The following is a 21941-nucleotide window of genomic DNA, read 5'->3' as shown; positions in this document are numbered from 1 at the left end:
ATATATATAAAAATATATATGTATGTATAATAATAATAATAAATATATATATGTATGTATAATTATGGCGCAAAATTTTAAATTAAATTGGAATAATAGAACAAACCTTAAGTTTAACAGAGGTACGCTTTTTATTCCATTTCTCTCTGGGTTGACCTGGACGGAAGCTAGTAAGATCCTTTTCTTCGTTACCGAGCAGCGACAAATCGAATCTGCCCAATTGTCTCAGAATAAACGCGATTACATCCAAAGATTCCCAATAACTGGCATGGAAGAGATGCGGCAAGGCATTTGTAGGAAAATTAGCGAGACCTTCTGGACAATAGAGCGCGTAGTCTAGTCTCTTGGTGCCCCACCACTTTTGTGTCACTGAAGCGAGATAATAATAGGCGTTTTAAATCATTTCAATGCTTAAAAAGAAAAATGTATTTACTTAGAAAAACTATTGCATTTAATTCTAAACAAGTGTTTGCTATTGATAATAGACGTTGCAAGTAAATAAATAGTAATGCGATAAACAATGTTTTACTTACGGGCAGAAACGGCTTGTAAGGGAACATTATCGATAATGCCCGACATTGTACTTTGAAGCGATATATCGGATAGTCTTCTTAAATGCATTTGAATATTCGGAATGTTGAGACCATCAGCGAACAATTGCGGATTTGTCTGGATAGTTTCCACTGAAATAAAATTCACAAAAGATTTAAATTTCGCTTTGTACAATTTGATTTGTAATCTTATATTGTAATATCCACTTACGCAAATGATAAGGTTGGCCGTTGCCGAGTGGATATTTTTGATATCGGGCAATATTGACTGGCGGGATCAGCGAGAACCTCGCCGAGATTAAAGGTTCCAATCTAGCAGCCACGGGATCCGTGGGATGAAACAGATTGTACATTTGATTGACCAACGGCCTGGGTATGAAGCTATTTTTGTCAGTGGAGGCGGTTTTCCTGTAGGCGAGGACCAGCGCAAGCGGACTGCCAAACGTAAAAAAATCACCTACCTCGAAGTCCAGTTTGTTATGATGTGGGTTGTCGCTGTAAATAAATGTACTTTAATGAAAACTAATTAACACTTTCGATTATAGATGTTAATTCTATGTTCGCGTTATTATATCAAATATTCCGACGTTAAATCATGAAACCAATTTCCTTCCTGTTTGATTTTTTTTTAACATTACTTAAAGAAAATTTATTGTCGATGTAGTCGCTCACCCGGAAGACCTTCTTCTAGGAGATGGCGCGGATAGATGCTTGGCATCTTCGGCATTACCGCCATTGTCATTGCTCTGTTGGCCGCTACCTCCTTCCAGGATGCTGTTCTCGCTACTGTGTCTCGAATGCTGCGTTGTTCTGCTCAGAGCGTCATAGGTCAGGATAGAGCCTACTGAGTCGCCCACGAAGCAGATCTGCCCGGTGAAGCCTTTACCCTCTTCGCTCTTGATGAAATCGTGATACACTTGATTAGCAGCCATCACTACACGCGATACCGCATCCTGATAGTCAGAACTCGAGCTCGCCAGCAACGGAATTGCGCCGATCGGAATGGTGTCATGTGTAACTGGCGGCGCATCCATGCATGAAGGCGATACATCGAAGCTGTACGGACTCAGACTATGCACCAAGATTATTATAGTTACATTAATTATGGTTACATAATAATTATGATTCTAATAGAATTTACAACTGATTCTAATAGAAATGACATTTAAATACAATATTACCTTGATAAAATTCCAAGACCTTCGGTACAAATGGAAGGACAGGCAACAAATTTAATGGATACATGTCCGACCATGCTGGGATAATGCTGCCTCATTACGGATTCGAAAGCTCCGCGGAATGTTGTTATGTCTGACTTTTTCGCGGTTAGATCGACATTCGCATCTAGAATACAGAAGCGTGATTTAATATATGTTCAATATATGAGCCATCCATTTAAAAAATTTAAAAATAGAGTTAATCGCTTTATCCTGTAAATGGCTTACATATATATAAAAGTGCTAACGTTTATATAATAAAAATTACATAAATAATAAAGAATCTACAAAAATATATTAAAATCCATTAATTAGAAAGTTAATATAATTTGCTTAAATTATGCAAATTATATTTAGATTTTCAATTATTTTCAAATATAGTAATCAATTTAAATATAAATATTCATGTTTCTACTAAAAAAAAGTATATTATTTACCTAAAACACTACCACCGTGCACTACAATAATTAGAACGGTAATTTTGCACGGTTGATGCGTAGGAGAATGCTGAGGGGATGTTGGACACGACACATCAATACTGGCCGAGGTGCGGATCTGCAGTCTCTTATTATTTCTCTCGCTGGCGACACGTTGCAGATATGAAGGCGAAAATATTGTATCTTCTGTAAAATATTAAAAGAAAGATGAAACAATATGGGACACTCCAGTCTTCTTATATATATATATATATATTAAACGTTATATATAAGAATCGTTAAGAATAGTTAGAAAAAATATTTCACGTAATATTCCATTCATTATTAAAAAAAATCAATAATTAAAATTATAAATTACAAAGATTTTTTTTAAATATATTAACCTTGATCGTTTGCCGCAGGCGGTGTTCGCATAGTCGTGTCGTCCCCTTCTGCTAGAAGATCCAAAGAACTCCATTTAGCTAATGAAGAGCTATCTTCAAAGTCCTCTGTATAATCAGAAACGTTAACGCTGCTTATGCAATGCGTCTCTCCGATTAATCGCGAAATAGGACTTTCGTAATAAAATATGAATTAACAATATTCAACAATCTACTCAATACAATATCTTAAAGAGCGTGGTATCTATATTTAAAAAACAACAATTTTATAAAAAATACAATATGTATATAAATTATTCAATATATATATATAAAATATAATTTACGATAAAAATCGAATTTTTTAAAATACGATAAAATTCGAATTCTAGATTATATAGAAGTCATATGTTATTCTATTTGATACAATATGCAAAACTCTATCTAATGTATACAAAACGAATCGATTTGTTAGCCGCTAAATTAATTTTTTTACTACGAATAGAGCCATGCTGCCTCATGCCATATGTGCGAATCTTTCATGGATTCTAATTACATGCTCGATTCTAATTGTTAATCGAAATATGCAAATTTCATATGCATTTATATTTCATATCCAAACAATCCGATTTGTCGCATTGTCTATGTTTCTCACATTTTAAGGTTTATTCATTCATTCTGCAGATATATCCTCAATATATGGAATGATGTCCTTTCGCAATTTATCTCGCGTTTACTACTTAATCGCTCTACGTATCCTACCTTTGCGTATAACAGGTATAATGAACCCAGCTGCGGTATGGGATGCGACATAAAAAACAAAGAGGATAACACATAAAAACGCAGCACATGCTGTCCTGTCTAGTTTCAGTTATCTATATATTATCTCGCAGAACACACTTCTTTCATATGAATTATTAATAAGCATTACATATCATAAAATCCATTTATTTCACATTAAAATATCAAACATAAATTGTAAAAAATTTTTTCAATATAAAGGAGTTATTTATATTATAATTTAATATATATCACATATTTATAAGAAATCTTTAAATGATGAATCATTTGATGAATTTATAATCGATATTCCTCCTTGTAACAATTTTCTCAAAATTATTACTTATTTTCTATATTAAATAATTATGTAACATGGATCGACGCCTGATATTCAAATATTTGATTGCTTTGAAATATATCTGTGTGTGAAAATTTAAATCTCTTGAATAATATTTCTCTCTTCTTTGTATTGTCTTAGAATTGTTTGTATAAATGTATTAAAACTTGTTACAACGGAAAGCAGTGTGCCGCAAAATTACTATTCGGCTATCATTCATTTATGATGAATCGTGTGTCAAATGCTTCTCTTTCTAGATTATCACAGGCATGCTACACGCATGCGCGCGCGGAATAATAGTTTTACCTTGACAATCGAAGAACTCGTCATCGCTACCGGATTCGGATTCTCTGACGATGCTTTCCATCCTCCAATTTGCGATTTGAATGTCAAAGTTCTTGTTTGAATTCGGCGAGTGCAAGTTACTCTTTCTCCACTCTCTCTTCGCATCGCTAGTCGCAGTTCTGTAATGTAACTCACTCTTAATTAATTTTGGCTTAATTTATAATTCTAATAATATAATAACATCATACATCCACGTAAATGACAATAACCATCACTTATGTCATTGTGTTATTAAAAATTAATCACCCTTTAGTTACTGCAGCTGAGCTGATTATCTTATACTACTAATAACAGAAGTATACTGGTGAATTCTGGCAATTATATCATATCATTTCAAGAGAATAATGAAAAACTGGCGATTATAAGTGCTTGATACATGAAATAATCAATATCATATAAATACACGAATTTTAAAATTACACGTAACGAATATCTTATTAGTTAATAAACGCAGAAAAAATACTATAAAGATAATAATCAGACAGATTTGTACCAAAATTATTTTTTTCAAAAACCCAATCATTTAATAGTCAAAGAAAAATTTTATTTAAATTCCTTTGCTTGTTTTTTTCTATATAAAATCATCTCTGTACCGCTAATTATCAGACATTCTATATGTTTTTATATATTGTTACTGAATTTGCTACTATTTAAAATAACCAAAAACAATTGTCTAAAAAAATTCATTATTAAGTTTACTTGTTAAATGACTATTTCAGAAACGAAATATTAACGCGATCGTAGAACAACATTTTATCGTAAAACAAATGCGAAGCTAATTGAATAATCTTACTTGATCTCATTAAGGTCAACCGGTGAGTCTTCGGGACTGATTTCGTTTTCGGAGCTGGCCGCCGTATTTATGATAGGAATGTCGGATGGCTTCCTGAAGGATAGTGGACTCTGCGCCTCCTCCTTTTCAATGCTGCCCAGGGTTGCCGCCAATGTCTTGGCAACATCTGAATCCGGCGACGTCATTGAGGCGTTTGCCGTCACCGGAGTAGCCGGTGTCGTCGTCGTTGTCGTCATCGTCGTCGTCGCAGTCGTTCTCTCTCGATTCTCGTTCTCCTCGAGCTCCGTCGATTCGCCGAGTCCCATCTTGCGCTGCAACGCCAGCTGCGTCTGCCGTTCAATCTCCCTGATATCCTCCATCGTCAAACCGTTCCACTCGTCCTGCCAGGCCCAGGCTTGTCTGTGCGCCCGCACCATCGTCTTCCGCAGAGCTGGAACCGACCTTAATACGTCTCACGCACGAACGCATGGATACGCCGGTTAAAATTAACCCTTTCGATCACGACCTCCTGTATTGCGGGGAGAGCTCTCGAAGGCAACGTTCTCGGTGTGCGTAAAGCCGAGAGTAATAGCAAATCAATAAATAAATAGTTCGTTTTGAATTATATTAATTAGAAAGTAAATTGTCAAATTATTCCAATAAATTTTCTTAATCTTTATTTTTTCGAATGTGTTTAAGCCGACCGATTGGCTTTCATCTAAAATCTAAATTATTTAAATTAAAATATCGTAATGACATCACAATTCTAAAAAATTAGACATGGACAATCAAGAATAAAATTATATAGTTCTAATAATTGACTTATTTTTAATGAATATTTAAACAATAATTTATTTGACTCTAAAGCTTTAAATTTAAAAACATTCTTTAATAATCATGATCGAAAGATTTAATTCTTTAGTTGCCGGACTTTTTGCGTGAATTTTTCAAGTTAAATTGACCAAATTTAATTTGCATTATTATTCATAAAAAAGTGAAAAATGAATCAATATATAAATTACAATGTATAGAATGTATCAGAGATTGCAATTTTTTATAGCAAATTGTGGCATAATATTATTACGTTTTATAATTTTTCACTTTGTAATATTAAAAATATTCAATAAAAAATTATATATAAAATATAATAAATATGAATTTATAATTATATATAAAATTGAAATCATGATTCGATTATAATTCTCAAAATTAACTAAAAATAATATTTGTATAATTATATTGATGCTTCGGTACAAAAGTTCTTAATTAATGTATGTATAGTTCTTCGCAACACAAAATACATGATTTTTTGAATATTTTATATACATTGAACGAAATTGTACTTAATATTTAATATTACAAAGAAAAATACATATTTATTTGATAAAGTTAAAGTTCTCTCAATTCTTTTATTAATAAGAGTAGAGAACATACGATCTTCGAGATAATTCTATTTTTTTAGAAAATAATCCTTTCTAAATTGTATGAGAGAGAGAGAGAGAGAGGGAAAGACTTGGCGCAGAAATAATTTCCCTCTTATAGGAGATTAATTATATTAAAATCTACTTAAATTTTATATTGTCCGGCATCCAAAGAGCGAGAAAGGGCAGAGAGGTGAGCATATTACGGTACTAACCTACGTCGTGTATGAACTTTTCTAATTTCGTTTGCATGCCCCAATAACGGAACTCTACTCGGCATAGCTTGTACGCGCACATTAGTGACTTGCCCGATGGCGTTGGCTGTTGCTTTCCCTAAACGGCGAGAAAATCGCTAATGTATCAACGGTGAGACTACATAAGCGGAGAAAGGTGTAAATTTTTTGAAAAAGATGAAAGAAAGAGAGAAAGAGAGGTAAGAGAGAAAGGAGAGATTTATACTTCCACATCGGCCCAATAATCGACCAGCCATGTGTCCTCCAGTGGGCCTCTTCCTGTCTTTTCCGACAAGTACAACTTAGGATCTTCTTCCTTCACATAATCGGCTCCGTAAGGTTGATCCTTGACGATGTCGATCAAATCTTATCAGAACAAATAAACAGCGGACTTAATTGAGAATAATAAAATTGATGATTCATCACATAACTTTCTTAAGAGATAACGTTAAATATTTATTTATAATGATCAGAAAACTTTAGTACCAATAAATAAGAAATGTAAATAATAATTTATTTGGTAATCATCCAAGAATTTGGCAATAAATGTTTATTATTGAAAAATATCGCAACGCTATTTTTTAGGTTTAGATATAAAACTTAATTAACAATGTCGATCGATCTAATCTAATCTTTTCTTTACCTACAATCCTGTTTCTGTAATCACTGCCGCTAAGATTGAAAACATTCTCCTGATGACCATTGTCCGCGAAATAGTAGGTCTCTATCTCGACGGAGAACTTTTCTACAAACGGACACGTGTAGCGAGTCTTAGTATAGGGATAGGCGTTCCATGCCTCTTCCTTGGCGATCAGCGCCGACTTCGGTAGCAAGCTCTTAAACCACCCCGGTAGGTGACTGCCCACGTGATAGATCTTGTGCGTGTACTGGCCATCACCGCCTGGACCATTCTTATATGGCTCGTTCTCGATTATCTCCACGCCGCTGCCAGCACCTTTGCTCTCCTCCCGCGATTTTTTCTGCGTGATACGAACGTATATAACTGTTATACTGATCATTTTCATCCGATCGCCCCCTCGGTCATGTAAAAAAAATCTGTATCTTTATTAGAAGAAAAAAAAACCCTTTCCTTGCACGCTAAAAAAACGCGAATAAAAAAATAGAATAAACGTACAGAATATAATTGCAAGATGAAAATAATATTATTGAAAAGATGATATACGAGAGAGACGTTAAAAAAACTCGCATGTTAGAACCAATCGTAGAACAATCTGTTGATATAGTTGATATCTAATACTGTTCGATTTCTTTTTCCTCATCATAAATTACATAAATCAACCGTGTTTTGGATAGGAAAATTTTGTAAAAAATAGTAAATTAGAAAATTAAAAAAAAGGAATTTATAACCTTAACTAAAAAGAAAATTTTTAGCGATTTTTTGTAGTTCATCTACTTCAGATCATTATCCAAGTGATTTTACTAGATTTATAAAAATGTAAGTGGATCCCGTAAATTGATTAAATTCTAAATTTTTTTTAAATACAGATCAACGCAAAACTATTATTCGTAATTAAATATTAATGTGATAATTACCGCTATCATATACAGCTGAGCGATTCGATACTCCTCTACCGTAAGAGGTAGCGGTATGCGATACTCCTTGATCAACATTTTATCGGAGCCTGTCCTCTATCACCCGTGCATCTTCGCAAAGTGCATCTCTCCTTCAAGGATACCGGACGCCGAAATCGCATTCGACGTCTTCGTAACATCTCGAGAGATTTTTCTCGATGGGAATCGCAAGTGATGACTCCATTTTATGTTAGCAGGTGAAATTTTCTGTAAAAATAAAAAGAAAAATATCTTTTCATTATCACGATTTAAATACAAAAATATTAAGTTATACATTTGTTATATAGATAATAGTGTGATTTCTTGCTCTTTTCTGAATGAACAAGATCTTGATAAAATCTTAATAAGTGGTAGTATTTGAAAAAAAAAAACGAAAACGGAAAAACGAAAATTCAATAAATAAAGAAAATATAACATGATATAAAAAAATAATTTTTTTCTCTTATCATATTTTCGTATAAAAATGTTAGCACTTAATGTTATCAATTAAAAGCGAAATTATAATATTATTGTTATTGAAACAATTTTTTCATCTTTTCTTAATCGAATATCTCTTAATTGATTTTTATATTTAACATTTACACAATTTGTATTTAATATTTTATTAGCTAATTCTTTCATTATTAATCGTACAAAAATTTATAAATCAATAATATTATAGAAACATAGTAAAGAGAAAAGTTTCATTATTACAGTAAATACTTTTAATCAATAAATTAGATTCTACGATAGCAATCGCTGTGTATTTATGAAATACCCATCGTGGCATACAAGCCACGTCCATTGTATCACAAACTATGCTCTTCTGAGCGAATTGCTATATCGCATCCTTCTCGATGCTTGCCATGCCGGAAATACTTCGGTGTTTATGTCATAGTTAAAAGTAGCCATTAACAGTTCGAAAAAAAAAATATATATATATATAAATAATTGAAGAATATGAAGGATTTAAATTTATTTCCCACAAATAATTGGAATATTTATCAATATTGGTAAACAATGTCAAGATGCATCTCGAGATATATAAATGCACAATTGATAGCAAAATGAAAAAGTAACAAAAATTTTATATATATATAATATTGAACAAAAAAAAATATTATGCGTAAGAGAAAGGAAATCGATATCTATATCATCTACAATCACACAGATTAGTAAAACTCCATTTTTAATATTTTCATATTTCTATGAGAGATTATTACATGAAAAAAATATCATTCCATAATAATTGTCGACATTATTCGTTTAAGCGCGAAACGTGTAGATAGAAACAAGAAGCGCAACGAGTGAAATGTTTATTTATACGCACATCAACCTCGAGCAAACCTAAACTTTACGTGGAGCCAAGGAAATTAATGACTGATGATTGAATAAAATCCGCTTTTATGCATACATCCGGGAATTTAATTTACAAATCGCACAGATATATACATTCTTATTTAATACAGATAATCGGAAATAGTATGAATGATAAAATGTCAAACATACCATTTAATATGCGACGTAGTTTCCGGAAGAAATATTTTCAAGTCTCCTGTTGAATCTCTCTTTTCCGATTAGATGCGATATTCTTGCTTGATAAAAATTGTGCGAAAATACGCATATTTTCCTCGCGAAAACTTTCAATCACGCTCACTGAACAATAATTAATCCTTCAATCAATACTTAAGTTTGCTCCGTCCGTTGTTTTCGCGCAAAGGAAAATCTCTGTACATGATTTTAAACATTATTTATCAAACTCGATAACACAGTAAATAATACAACTTCCATCAATCAAACTCTCTGCTCCTTTTGTCAAAGAAGAGTTGCTTAAATGGACAATAAAGAGAAATGTATGCTGTTGTCTTACGATGCTTGTTGCAAAGCTGTTCCTTTTTCAAAGCCGAGAAAACCGATATCGTAACAACATAAAACTCAAGTATTTACCGAAGTCTCCTAATATTAGAAATTTTTAAATTTAAAAAAGATACGCAAGATAAAAATAATATCGCAATTTTTCGTTAAATTATTCGGCGCTTTTTTTACATTGCAGATTCCCCTCGATCCGATTAACGAAAAAAGAACACGTCGAATGTCACTTTCTCGAAAGAGAGAGAAAGACGGAGAGGTTTCTAAATTTAATTTATAAATTATTGATATAGGAAAGAAGACAAAAACAACATCGAATACACGAATGATGTTACAATGGAGACATGGCGAGATCGCGATTATTAGCGACACGTCGATGACGAGGTGAGAGGTAACACCTCGAGAGACACGCACACGAACACGGCGACGCGCTGCCACCAACTGACTCGACGGAGGTTGCTCGATTGGAGGCGCGATCACGTCGCGCGGCGCGACTCGTCGAACCCGCGAAATCGTCGCCGACCAATCGGAGGAGCTCGTAGTATCCCCGCGACGAGCTCACGCGGACAGGGCCGTAAATTAAACGACGCCGATCAACCGACATGTGTTATTTCACGAGCATACTCTACGAGGGTGTATGACGAGTTACATACATGGAATTTTTGACAGCTAGGAAAAAAGGAAAATTCCTTAGTTTTATCAATCATTAAAAGATTTAAGAATTGTTTATTGTATGCCTCGAGAAATGTCATACAATTGTATGAGTTCGAATAAAAAATTTAAATATAAATTTTTGACAGGTAGGAAAAGAGGAAAATTCCTTAGTTTTATCAATCATTAAAAGATTTAAGAATTGTTTATTGCCTCGAGAAATGTCATATAATTTCGAATAAAAAATTTAAATATAAATTTTTGACAGCTAACAAAAGAAAAAAATTCCTTAGTTTTATCAATCATTAAAAGATTTAAGAATTGTTTATTGTATGCCTCGAGAAATGTCATATAATTGTATGATTTCGAATAAAAAATTTAAATATAAATTTTTGACAGCTAGCAAAAGAAAAAAATTCCTTAGTTTTATCAATCATTAAAAGATTTAAGAATTGTTTATTGTATGCCTCGAGAAATGTCATATATTGTATGGTTTCGAATAAAAAATTTAAATATAAATTTATATATAAAATTCATTAGTAAAAATAATGAGAAAAAAACGAGAAAAATACACAAATGTAGATATAAATATCAAATAAAAAGAAAGATTGTATGATAAATATAAGAAAATCTTTGTAGAAAATCCTCAATAATTCTCTACGATGGCACGACTATGTTAAAAAGAATAAGTCTAGCAGTTGTCACGACTCACGATAAAAGATATAAACAAAAATACGATCATACATGTGATTTCGTCCGCGCATCTTCCAAATAACGAATCGTGAGGAGATTTGGACGAGACAGCAATTCCTGCCGCGAACTCTGTATCCGACACGCAAAATCGGGGGAGGGGATCGTTCCTATAGATAATAGAGACGCGATACCGGAGATTAGTTGTTAGATAATAGAAATGTGACGCCGGGGTGGTTTAACTCGCCACTGCCCGGACACACCGTCGCGGTCGCCTCCTCCGCCTCTCCCGGTCTATTGATCGTCCCTGAACAACCAAGAAGGCGCGAGACCAGCTGCGTCCCACTCGCGATCTTCTCCCTCCAGTCAGCTAATAACCTCCCCCCTCCGCGCGAGGAGGCGAGATCGAAAACGGCGCGCACGATCGTCTCCACTTTACCCTTTCGAGAACGTCTGTGTCGCCGCTCGTTTTCTCTCATTTCAGATATGTATATATCTCGAAAATATATCTCGCGAAATGTACCTCATTTCGAGATTACGTTCCTCTGTGATTTTTCCGAACGACTTTTTTTCGCACGTTACACGGTGACAGGGCAGTCTCTTCCCCAAAAAAGCTCTTGTAGCTTACCTCGAGAGAGCTTTTCAAAACACTATAATAAAATATTCTTTTATTGAGTACTTTTCGAGTTATAAGGCTTGAAATAATCTCTTAATTTTAATCTCTTAATTTGTAATTAACAATTTCATATTTTTTCTTCAAAACAATTATGTGTTTTCTTTACACCAATTGATTCCTCTCATTATTTTGTACATAAAAGTATTAAAGATAATCGAAAAATGAACATTTTATTAGATATTTTATGGTTTATGCAAAAATTAAGAAATTATTTCAAGTCTCATAACTCGAAAAGTACTCGATGAAAAAATACCTTATTAATGTTTTAAAAAGCTCCCGAGGTAAGCTACAAGAGCTTTTTTTAGGAAGAAATTGCCCTGACACCCTATATCTTTCGAAACTTTAAAAATCGAGAGATTGTCGTCTAATAATTTATTCATTTAGAAAAAGTATTCGGAAAAATGATTTATACGAATATAACAGAGAAAGCAATAATATTCAGATAAATAACATGTTTTCAGAGATCTTTTTTATGTAGCAAAGTTTCAAGCAACTACTTTTTATAATAATTTCAAATAAATAAACAATTTTGAATTATATACTGAAAAATAATATCTAACTACGGTTTTATTCAAATGAGAGACATGTTTATATGCAGATTTAATATTTCACATAATCTTTAAGCTTTAATATTTCATATAATCTTTCTATCTTCTTTCTTTTTTTCTTTCTCTTATAGATAACGAAGATTAATTAAAAATTAAATTGACTATCATATGTCGAACAGACAAGTCATCATATTCCTCTCCTCCCTATTTCCAGCTGTCACTGGCAGGATCATGTAGGATCATTTCGACTAATTGCCCGTTTTCTTGTAAGGCATTTCATTCGGATCCTCGACTTCATAACCATGCGGTGGCACTGGATTTTTTACGGGATTATGAAAAAGCGTGTGATTGCCATCGCCCCAAGGAAATGGCTGTTGAGAAAAATGAAAAAGAAATAAAAATAAAAATGAATGCAAATTTCTAAACTATACCGATCTAATATTTGCGAATCAAATATTTGAGGGTAAAATTATATTTTGTACATTAAACTAAATTTATTATCTACTGCGTAAACTTTTGGATGACAATCGATAATAATTTCCTGATTTTCCGAGAGGATAAATTAATTTTTCAGATACATAAATTAATTTTTAAAATATTAAGAAGTCACAAGGATAGAAGTACATAAGCTTGTTATAAAAAATTAATGGAGTTGAGAAAAATGGATCTATTTATATCTTTAGAAGTGAAAGATCATACTACTTGTTTCTCTGTCGTTTTCTTGTTTGAAAATTTCACGAAATATTCGTACAGTAGAAGTAAAATAATTTATAAAATTTAAAATGTATGAAGGAATTAGAGTAAGTCAATGAAATCATGGGTCTTCTTTAATCGATAACAGAGACAACAAGAAAATAGGTCTAGCTGTTGAAAGCGTGTAATAAACTACTACAATGCATAAACATGAATGAGTAAATAAAAAAATTACGTCGAGAAATTTATAATGCGAGAATTTAAGTTTCTTACAAAATCTAAATTTTAATTTAAATTTTTATCTATTTCGTCAAAAGTTAAGCAAGAGAGAAATAATAAATTAGCTATTGAAGAGAAATAATAAATCATCCCTTGATGAATGTGATCTGTAATATAATTTTTATAAATAACGCAGAAAAATAAATGACCTAAACATGATAGAGAATTTGATAAATTTATGAAAATATCTACCGTCATTATTTTCCAACAACTAAATTCTCATTCGTAAAATCGACTGCGGATTAATTTAGAAAACAATACAATATTTATGTGAATTCTGATGTTTGCAACAATAATTACAAGATTTTTCTCAAGTTCCGTTTCTATGGATAGTGTTAATAAATAATATTGAACAGAACCTTAGTCCGACGACACATGTATGGGAGATCCAGAAATGGTTCTCTTGGTTGTTTCGCCTTCTCTTTCTCTCGTGTATAAGTAATCGCCGACATAATCACTATTAAAGGCAACGCAATGAAGAGAGACAGCATTCGCCAAAAAACGAGCTTGCGCGGATCTATAATTCACAATCGGTATTGTTTATTGCATAAGCGATTAACAATTAAACTGCACTGGCGAAAGTTAAACTGCATTTGTCATAATTGAATTCATATATTATCCATTGCATTTTATTGATTATTTAGACATGAGATAATTAAATATAAAGAATGTGCTAAACAAATTTAATTAGTTTTAAATTATTATTATTAAAATTCATTGTATGTTATTTACATATATTTTAAATTTCACAATATATGAATATTAAAAATTTGTTTGAAACTATAGGAATATAATATAGAAAAAATAATAAATAAATAAGTAATAAGATGATTAATTAAATTTGATTTTCGTTTAAAGTTTAATAAATAATTTCGCATCACACATGATGTTTCAAAGAAAAAACAATTTTATCGATATTATCTTTTGTGTTTTTATATATGTATAATAAATAATTTAAAAAGCAATTTCTTTGCAATAAATCTAAAATTTTCTCTTTTCTCTCTTTCAGATGATGCATATAATTCTACTTCCTTCTGTGTACATATAATTCTATCTTTATCTTCTATCTTTATTTTCCATTTTGATATTAAATTATCATTCGCAATTCTAATCTCACTGCATCTAAATCTTGGGGCACCATCAGATTCACGATATTTCAAGAATATAAAAATTTATCGCAAAAGTTCGAAATATGTAGAAAAGTTCGAAATATTCCAAGTATGTGAAAATTTCCAACGTTACCCGGGCAAGGCCACGTTGGTTGCTTCGGACAAGGAGATGGCGAATCCTCCCTGAATGAAGGACACGGTGGGCAAGGATCATCATTTTCGTCTATCGTCGAGGAAGAGCACGTCTCCGGCACGTTTCGCGATTGACAATCCTTCGATTTTTCAAACGCGGACTTACGAAAAAATGTCAAACGCCACAAATCAGATAGTCGCTTGGTACGCGAGAACAACGTCATGTTCTGCTTCGTGTATCTCGATAGATATGCTTTTGAAGTCGTTTCTCAAAGAAATTTTGAAAAATTTAAAAATTCTAACCACAGGAAACTCATTTATCTGAAGTTATTTGTCTGAAGTCAACATCATAATAATCGATTGATATTTGCAATAAATTATTATAAAGGAAAAGAGCTCAGATAATGCCAATGGCTGCGTTCAGCAGAAAATGCTGCTTTGCAACTGTTGTAAAATTCGTGAGCCAGATTGGTGTATGCTCTTAATTTTGGCTGAATTTAAGAGCATACACCAATTAGATTTACAAATTTTACAACAGTTGCAAAGCAGCTTTTTCTGCTGAACGCAGCCATTATTATATATTAAAAAATCAAACCTGTTTTATTTAATATTTTTCGTCTTCACATGTTTTCCATATGCAACACAAAATTCTAAATAGAATTTTGTTTTAAATTTTGTCGCAAATTATGGAGTTAACGAGCAAGCTTTGATCCCTAGATATCTTTATCCTAAGAATCTTTATCCTAAAAAAAATTTATGTTTAAAATATATAAATTCTCTATTCTAAAATTAATTAATTCTTTATTCTAAAATTTCATTTTATTATTCAAAAATTTATGTTTAAAATATAATTCTAAAATTTCATTTTATTATTCAAAAAATTATGTTTAAAATATATAAATTTTGACACAGAACCTAAAATTTGCTGTATATTATTGAACCTTGAATTTGCTGTATATTATTATATTCGGATAATAGTTGATATAATTTTTCAGCCACAAAATTTTGGAAACAATGTCAATACGTTTCACTCAGCTGGCACGGATCTAATTGTAAGAAGATGTTGAAGAGATCGCGGGTCCGTTTAGATTCTCCAATGAAGATGAGATTAATGGTAGAGTGCACTTAAGTGCCAAGAAACGATGCGCTTACAAACGAGTGCATCGTGCGATAACGTGAAAATGTCATTTAATCCGTATTTTATCGACGTGCCGTTGTGTCTGGGCCAGCTGAAAGCTTCGTAAACAGTCGATCCTGTCACCTGCATATCGCAATTCTCGCGCGAAAGATATTTCCCTCTTGTGACCCGTTCCTCTCGGTATTTTCTTGGAAACTCGCTCGCAAATAATTCTTTTCTCCAAAACATATTTTTACTTGGATAACGTTAATAACGATAACAGTATGATTTATTATATTATTGATTCGAATTATTCAAGATAGACAGACATGGAGCGTGCAACAATACATTTGTAATTATATTTCTGGCGATGGTTTTTCTTTAGCGAAAATATGGTGGTATCAATCATTTTCGAATTATTAATGATTGAGAAAGAGAGATTTTTCATAAACGTTCATTAAATAATTTATAGACTCGAAAGATTAAACGAAACTATACTTTGATATAAAATTCAGATGGAATTTACTCTCATAAAATTTTAATTTAAAGCTTAATCACCATGATAAACAATGTAAAAAAATTGCAAAAAAATTTCCTAAAAAAGTTAAACTAATTAAAGAATTTAATATTAAAACAACATTTATGGTAGTTTTTAAAAATATTTTTATATATAATATTTTAGACACACATGATATAATATGTGTAATAAAAGGATATAAGTAAGGATATAAGGAATATAAGTAATGTATAATAAAAGGAGACTTTATTCTATAAAAGATCAAAAGAACCTGTTTAATCCTAATCGCAATATCCGGCGCCAAGAAGCACATTGTTTCACCCTTCTTCGCTTCTATAAAGAATTAAATGTAAAAGCGACTGAGAGAAAATTCGCGAGCTACAAAGAAGCTGCGTTTTTCATTTTCGGACGGTATCTTTTAATTAACGCTTCTCCTAAAGATGTTGCGAATATCTGTTTTCGTCGACTAGACAGCGGGATAGGAATTTCAGAATTCAATAGAATAGCTAGAAAGCACCGGGTAATTCTTGCTGCTTTAACATTTGACCTTTCGAGACACGAAGAAAACGTGCAACTGTGTGTATGTTTGTGTATATGTGATCGAATATGTCGGGTTACGATATTAATGTAATAATTGCCCACGAAAATATCAAAAGGGCTCTGAACGCATCGATGACGGGATGGATCGTTAAGATTATTATTTTTATTACTATTATTATTAATTCCAACAGACACGAAGAGACGTTTTTATCTCTGAATCAAATAAGAATCCCCCCCGCTCTCTTGATGTATTTATGTATTTATACGACTGTTGGAAATGGATTATGCAATTTTTTATACAAAATTTAAATATTTTCGGTCTCTCTCTGACGCCTTTGTTAACATCGACTATATATATATGGATTTACGATCAACGTTCGACTGAATTTTATTGTAAGCTTGATTTTCGAATGGAAATTTTTATCATGAATTATGCATTTCTGCGTCACGTTGACAGAAATGTCTGTCTCATCATTGTCGTTTATCCATTTCATTGATAAATATAAATATAATCCTCCCCTCAACAAATGAATTTTTCGATCGTACGATCGATTTTGAGAACTCGCGTTTCAATATTTTCTAAATAGATGTAAGCTTTTTCCAACTTGTTTTGGTTTCTCGCGAATAGTAGTGAATTATCGTCCACGAACGAACAAAAACAACGCCGTTGGATTCGCACGGGATTGCTTCCAGGGATACACCAATGTGACTTGCGCGCTAACCTTTGACATTTCGAAAGGGCGGGTCGAAGTCTCCTTTCCACTCTCTGAGGATAGACACCCGTCCCCCGGTGACCCGGCATCCGACCGAAATGTGTACGGCGCATAAAAGATCCATGTTGTAATTTGCAAGTTACAAATGAGCTTCGATCTCGTCTTCGTAAAAACTTTATGTGCGAGACTTTGTTAATCCTATCTTTACTTCCTTCCTTCTGATTTCCTTTTTTTTCAGAACTCGAGTGTAACGCGACCCCTGGGTATCTTCGTCGCACCGAACGTTTGTAGTATCCATAATAAAGAAATAAAAAAAATGAATAAAGCGCAGAATAAATGTTTAAAATGTACACATTCTAGTACGATCTGGTACACGTTACAAACTCGCGAAAAATACATGTTCCTTTTATTCGTTAAAATTTTTCAGAAAACGACTTGTACTGCCTAGTGTAATAAAACAAATATGTTTTAACTAGAAATTTATATATTTTAATTTTGCATTAAATTCTTTCCCTGAAATTAGATATATAAAGAGTTTCGAGAATGGGAACAGCTGGTAAGTAGAACATTCTTTCTTTTATTGAAAACTGAAGGCATTTTTCATTAAAATTTAATGATTATTATATTTTTTCCACAATTAAAAAAATTTTATCGCTAACTATTGCAATAAGAATGTTTCAAAAAAAATTGAAATGGATATTAATAGAATCCATTTTTAATTATTAATTTTTGCTATTTATTTACATTTCTATAATTTGATTTATAAAAATCGAATGTTTACTTGTCAGTTAATAAAAAAATATATATTACAGTTAAAATATTATCTATATCTAAATTATTATTGTTGTTAAAAAAATTTAATATTTTTGCAAGAAAAGCGTGATATAAATCTTCCAATGTACACATTACAAATATGACATCCTGGATAGAAACAAAAATAAATTGGCTAAACCGAAAACTATTGAGTGAATCATAAATTAATATAATCAACAACGCGCGGAATCAAGAGCTGCAAAAATCATAAGATTCTCCGAGACTGAATAGATCCTGAGAGTTTCTGTGAGATCGCAAAGTTGCTGACTTTAAAGATAAAAAATTCGAACTGTAAATTTAAATACAAAATTACATAAAAATTTGGAAAATGTAAAAATAAAAAATCTATCTCAAAAATAAAAAAAATCTTTTGGAATAATAAATGAAGAAACAAAAATCTGCGAAATTAAGATAATTTACAGAATAAGAGAACGCAAGATTCAATTTGTAATCCTAAATCTGTAGTATTTTATGTACTTATTTCCGTCACACGTTTAATTGTTTAATTGTCAAGTTTTCGCTTCGGAGGCGAATGAAAGCCACTATCGAAAGGTAAATCTCATTTCGCTTATCGCTTCATCTTGTATCGATCTCTAATTATCACCGACTGTAATTAGTAGCGAACAGGTGCGGTTTATTATAGTTCATCGTTCGCCTCAGTTTAATTGCACCGACACGCGAGACTCTGAGATCGCGATGTATGTACATGCAAAGCATACTTTTGCATCAACTACTATACACAAAACTATAACTAGCTTGCTCTAACAATATAATTAAATAATCGGTATAATTAAAGTTTTTTTTTTAAATTAGTGCTCTTTCTGTTAACATTTTGCTTTTCTATATACATATTTTAAATTGTTCTGAACTAAAGATCTATGCGTACGATTTTCTGATATAGAATATTAATATAGAATATGATTAATTACGTATCTTTATTTATTTTTTCCTCGTGAAATTAAAAAATAAAGCATATAAATATATTATAAGAAAAATTTGTGTTATATATGTAATGTTAAGATTCATAAAATATCCCAAAACATGATCGAAAACATATCCTTTTAATAATAGATTTTCTGCCTAATTTGAAGATGATCTGTCCTTATAAAAAATGTCAATAAGATCATCATTTTTTACAAATTTTTAATTTTTTTCCGCTATATATCCTTATAACTAAATTTCAAATTAAAATTCTATTAAAATAAATTTCATTCCATATTAATTGAAGAATAATAGCTCCATTAATCTTTTAACTTTAAAGTTTAATTCATTCAAATCTTTTTTTTAATTGCTTATAACCCGGAAATGATTAACGCTCCGATATTTTTGCTTTACCTCCAAACTGACCATAGAATCTGCTATTAAAAGACTGTCCGATAATTTTAAGATATATCATGTATAAAAATAGATAAGAAAATAAATCCCATTATTTTCTTTACCCTCCGAAACTCTTACATGGTTTTATTAAGGAACAGCTTTCATTCGGAAAATTGGAACGAGCCTATACGAACTTAATCGATTTTCCAAATGTTTGACGTCACTCATGACGTCTCTTAAAGAGAGATAGAAAGAGAGAAAGAGAAGTTCGTTGTCGTTCAACTGAAGTGATGTCAACATTGCGATGTTTTTTTTATTCTTGCCAACGTCAGTAACAGGAAAACGATAATGAGATATACACAAATGCAGTTATATATTTATATGAATACTATGAATATGACATTTTCTACAAAAAGGATTATTAATCGTAAATGTCAAAATGTTCGTACGAAAGCAAAAAGAGAGAAATGCGCTATGAACAATATTTATTTTCAAAATAATAGCAAGTGGATTAAACATCCGATAAAAACAATATTCTTCAAGTAAATCGTTCAAATTTTGCACTTTTAAAAATAAAATCAAAATTGCAATTAACAAATAAAAATATACGAATCTGTAATTTCTATGCTTTATTGTAACAATTATATAATCCGTCCTTGTAATAAAATTATTCTTTCTATAATAGTTCTATAAATTGCATTAAATAAATGTCTTCCTTAGATATTTCAATAATTAATTATTATTGATAATTAAAAATATCAATACAATATTATACGATATTTAATTATAATATCAAATAAATATGAATAATTTATATAATGTTAAAAGAATATGAATAATTTGTATGAATATATAAAATAACGCATAATTATTTGCTGATTATGTAAAACAAAATATTATTTAAATAATCAGTTTTAAAAACAATTTAATCACAAAAATTTTATTTAGATTTTTTTATTCAAAAAATTTTTAATGGGTTTGAAGAAAATTAATATTGTTAAACGAATAGTTTATAAATTCAAGAATTGAAAATTATCGACTTTCAATATTACATTATTATTATTAGATAATTATTATTATTATTATTATTATTATTATTATTATTATTATTATTATTATTATTATTATTAGATAATTACAACTATTACATAGATATTACAACTATTATTATTATTATTATAGAATAATTAAAATCAAAGATCTATGCTCTTTAAAAAATATGTAAATATATAAGTTAACAAATTTTATAGAATTCACGAATTCAAATCGCTATAAATTGTAATCTCTTAGGAAATATGATTATAAATCAACATTGCCTTATGTAAATAATTGTCTTTTATTTAAATATATTTTATAAATTGTGAGCAAATTACTCTTTTTCGCTTATTTAAAATTCTATTTCATGTATTGTAATATAAAATATTCATTAACATACAAGCAAATTTTCAAATAATTGGAATTTTTATTAAATCTGCTGATTTGTAGAACATGATGTTAACTTAATTGACGTATACCATTATGTATTAAACTTGTATTTAACATCTCAAACATTTCAAAATCCTCAAATAACTAATATTAACTATAAAAAATTCTTTTAATTTATTAATTATCCTACTCTGTCAATAATATTATGGATGGCTGTTTTTTATAGTTTTATTATTAAATATCACATGAGGCTGTGTGTCAAGAGAAGAAATATATATAATAAATAACAATTACAGTGTGATCGAAATTCTTGCATTAGTATAAGAAATATCACTTCTAACATTCTCCAAATTTCCTCATCACCTTCTCTCAATATTTTGAGATCATTCCTGTTTCCTTCACTTTATTCCCCTTATTAGTGTTTTCGTGTATTACTTCCTACATCATCATCAAACGCATCGAATCAACACGGAGAACATGGACCACCAAATTGCTCGGTTCGCGCCGTACCTTCGATATCTGCTATCTCACGATTTCCTGTCGCTCATCACGTTAGGAAAGTACGCAGTCGATTTATCGAAACACGATCGATCGACAACTTACCAATTCGCCAATTGGGCTCTCAAGTGGCTCCGGCACTCCTTGGGAACTCACGAGATTTAAACGATCACACACGACGACGATCGTCCATCCGCAGGGTGTTCCCCGGCATCTTTACGCGACGACTCCTCGGGTCTCGGGTTCCGTCAAGACGTCCGTGACGAGCCACGACGTCATCTCGGTTGATAAGGCAGCTCTTCCGGCGCGTGCGCCGTTATGATTAGGATC

The 21941-nt window shown here is 31.4% G+C and overlaps 1 protein-coding gene across 12 annotated transcripts in view; it reads right to left on the bottom strand.

Annotated features, from left to right (window-relative positions):
• Positions 1 to 21897, bottom strand: part of LOC105259418 (protein retinal degeneration B) — a 30243-nt gene extending 8346 nt beyond the window's left edge. For 5 of the 12 annotated variants that reach the window (XR_003123557.1, XM_011271323.3, XM_025413850.1 and 2 more), the window contains exons 1-15: positions 21717 to 21897; positions 8007 to 8252; positions 7096 to 7432; positions 6679 to 6818; positions 6435 to 6552; positions 4820 to 5249; positions 3988 to 4145; positions 3327 to 3356; positions 2589 to 2693; positions 2206 to 2391; positions 1733 to 1895; positions 1224 to 1622; positions 763 to 1046; positions 534 to 683; positions 107 to 369 (exon numbers count right to left, since the gene is read on the bottom strand). Coding sequence is in view for 11 of the 12 variants with exons in the window: in XM_011271323.3 (XP_011269625.1) it covers positions 107 to 369; positions 534 to 683; positions 763 to 1046; positions 1224 to 1622; positions 1733 to 1895; positions 2206 to 2391; positions 2589 to 2693; positions 3327 to 3356; positions 3988 to 4145; positions 4820 to 5249; positions 6435 to 6552; positions 6679 to 6818; positions 7096 to 7432; positions 8007 to 8084 (2841 nt within the window). In the remaining variant the exon portion in view is untranslated. Of the gene's footprint in view, positions 1 to 106; positions 370 to 533; positions 684 to 762; positions 1047 to 1223; positions 1623 to 1732; positions 1896 to 2205; positions 2392 to 2588; positions 2694 to 3326; positions 3357 to 3987; positions 4146 to 4819; positions 5250 to 6434; positions 6553 to 6678; positions 6819 to 7095; positions 7433 to 8006; positions 8253 to 9533; positions 9753 to 9894; positions 10003 to 21716 lie in introns of those variants that run through there. The other 7 variants (XM_025413849.1, XM_025413856.1, XM_011271324.3 and 4 more) reach the window with 6 other exon arrangements.
• Positions 21898 to 21941: the final 44 nt, after the last annotated feature.

Source organism: Camponotus floridanus, unplaced genomic scaffold (genome assembly GCF_003227725.1).
Source record: "Camponotus floridanus strain SB8 unplaced genomic scaffold, Cflo_v7.5 scaffold70, whole genome shotgun sequence".
NCBI classification, from domain to species: domain Eukaryota; kingdom Metazoa; phylum Arthropoda; class Insecta; order Hymenoptera; family Formicidae; genus Camponotus; species Camponotus floridanus.
The sequence above is the reverse complement of the archived record's forward strand: the minus strand, read 5'-3'. Positions and strand labels throughout refer to the sequence as shown.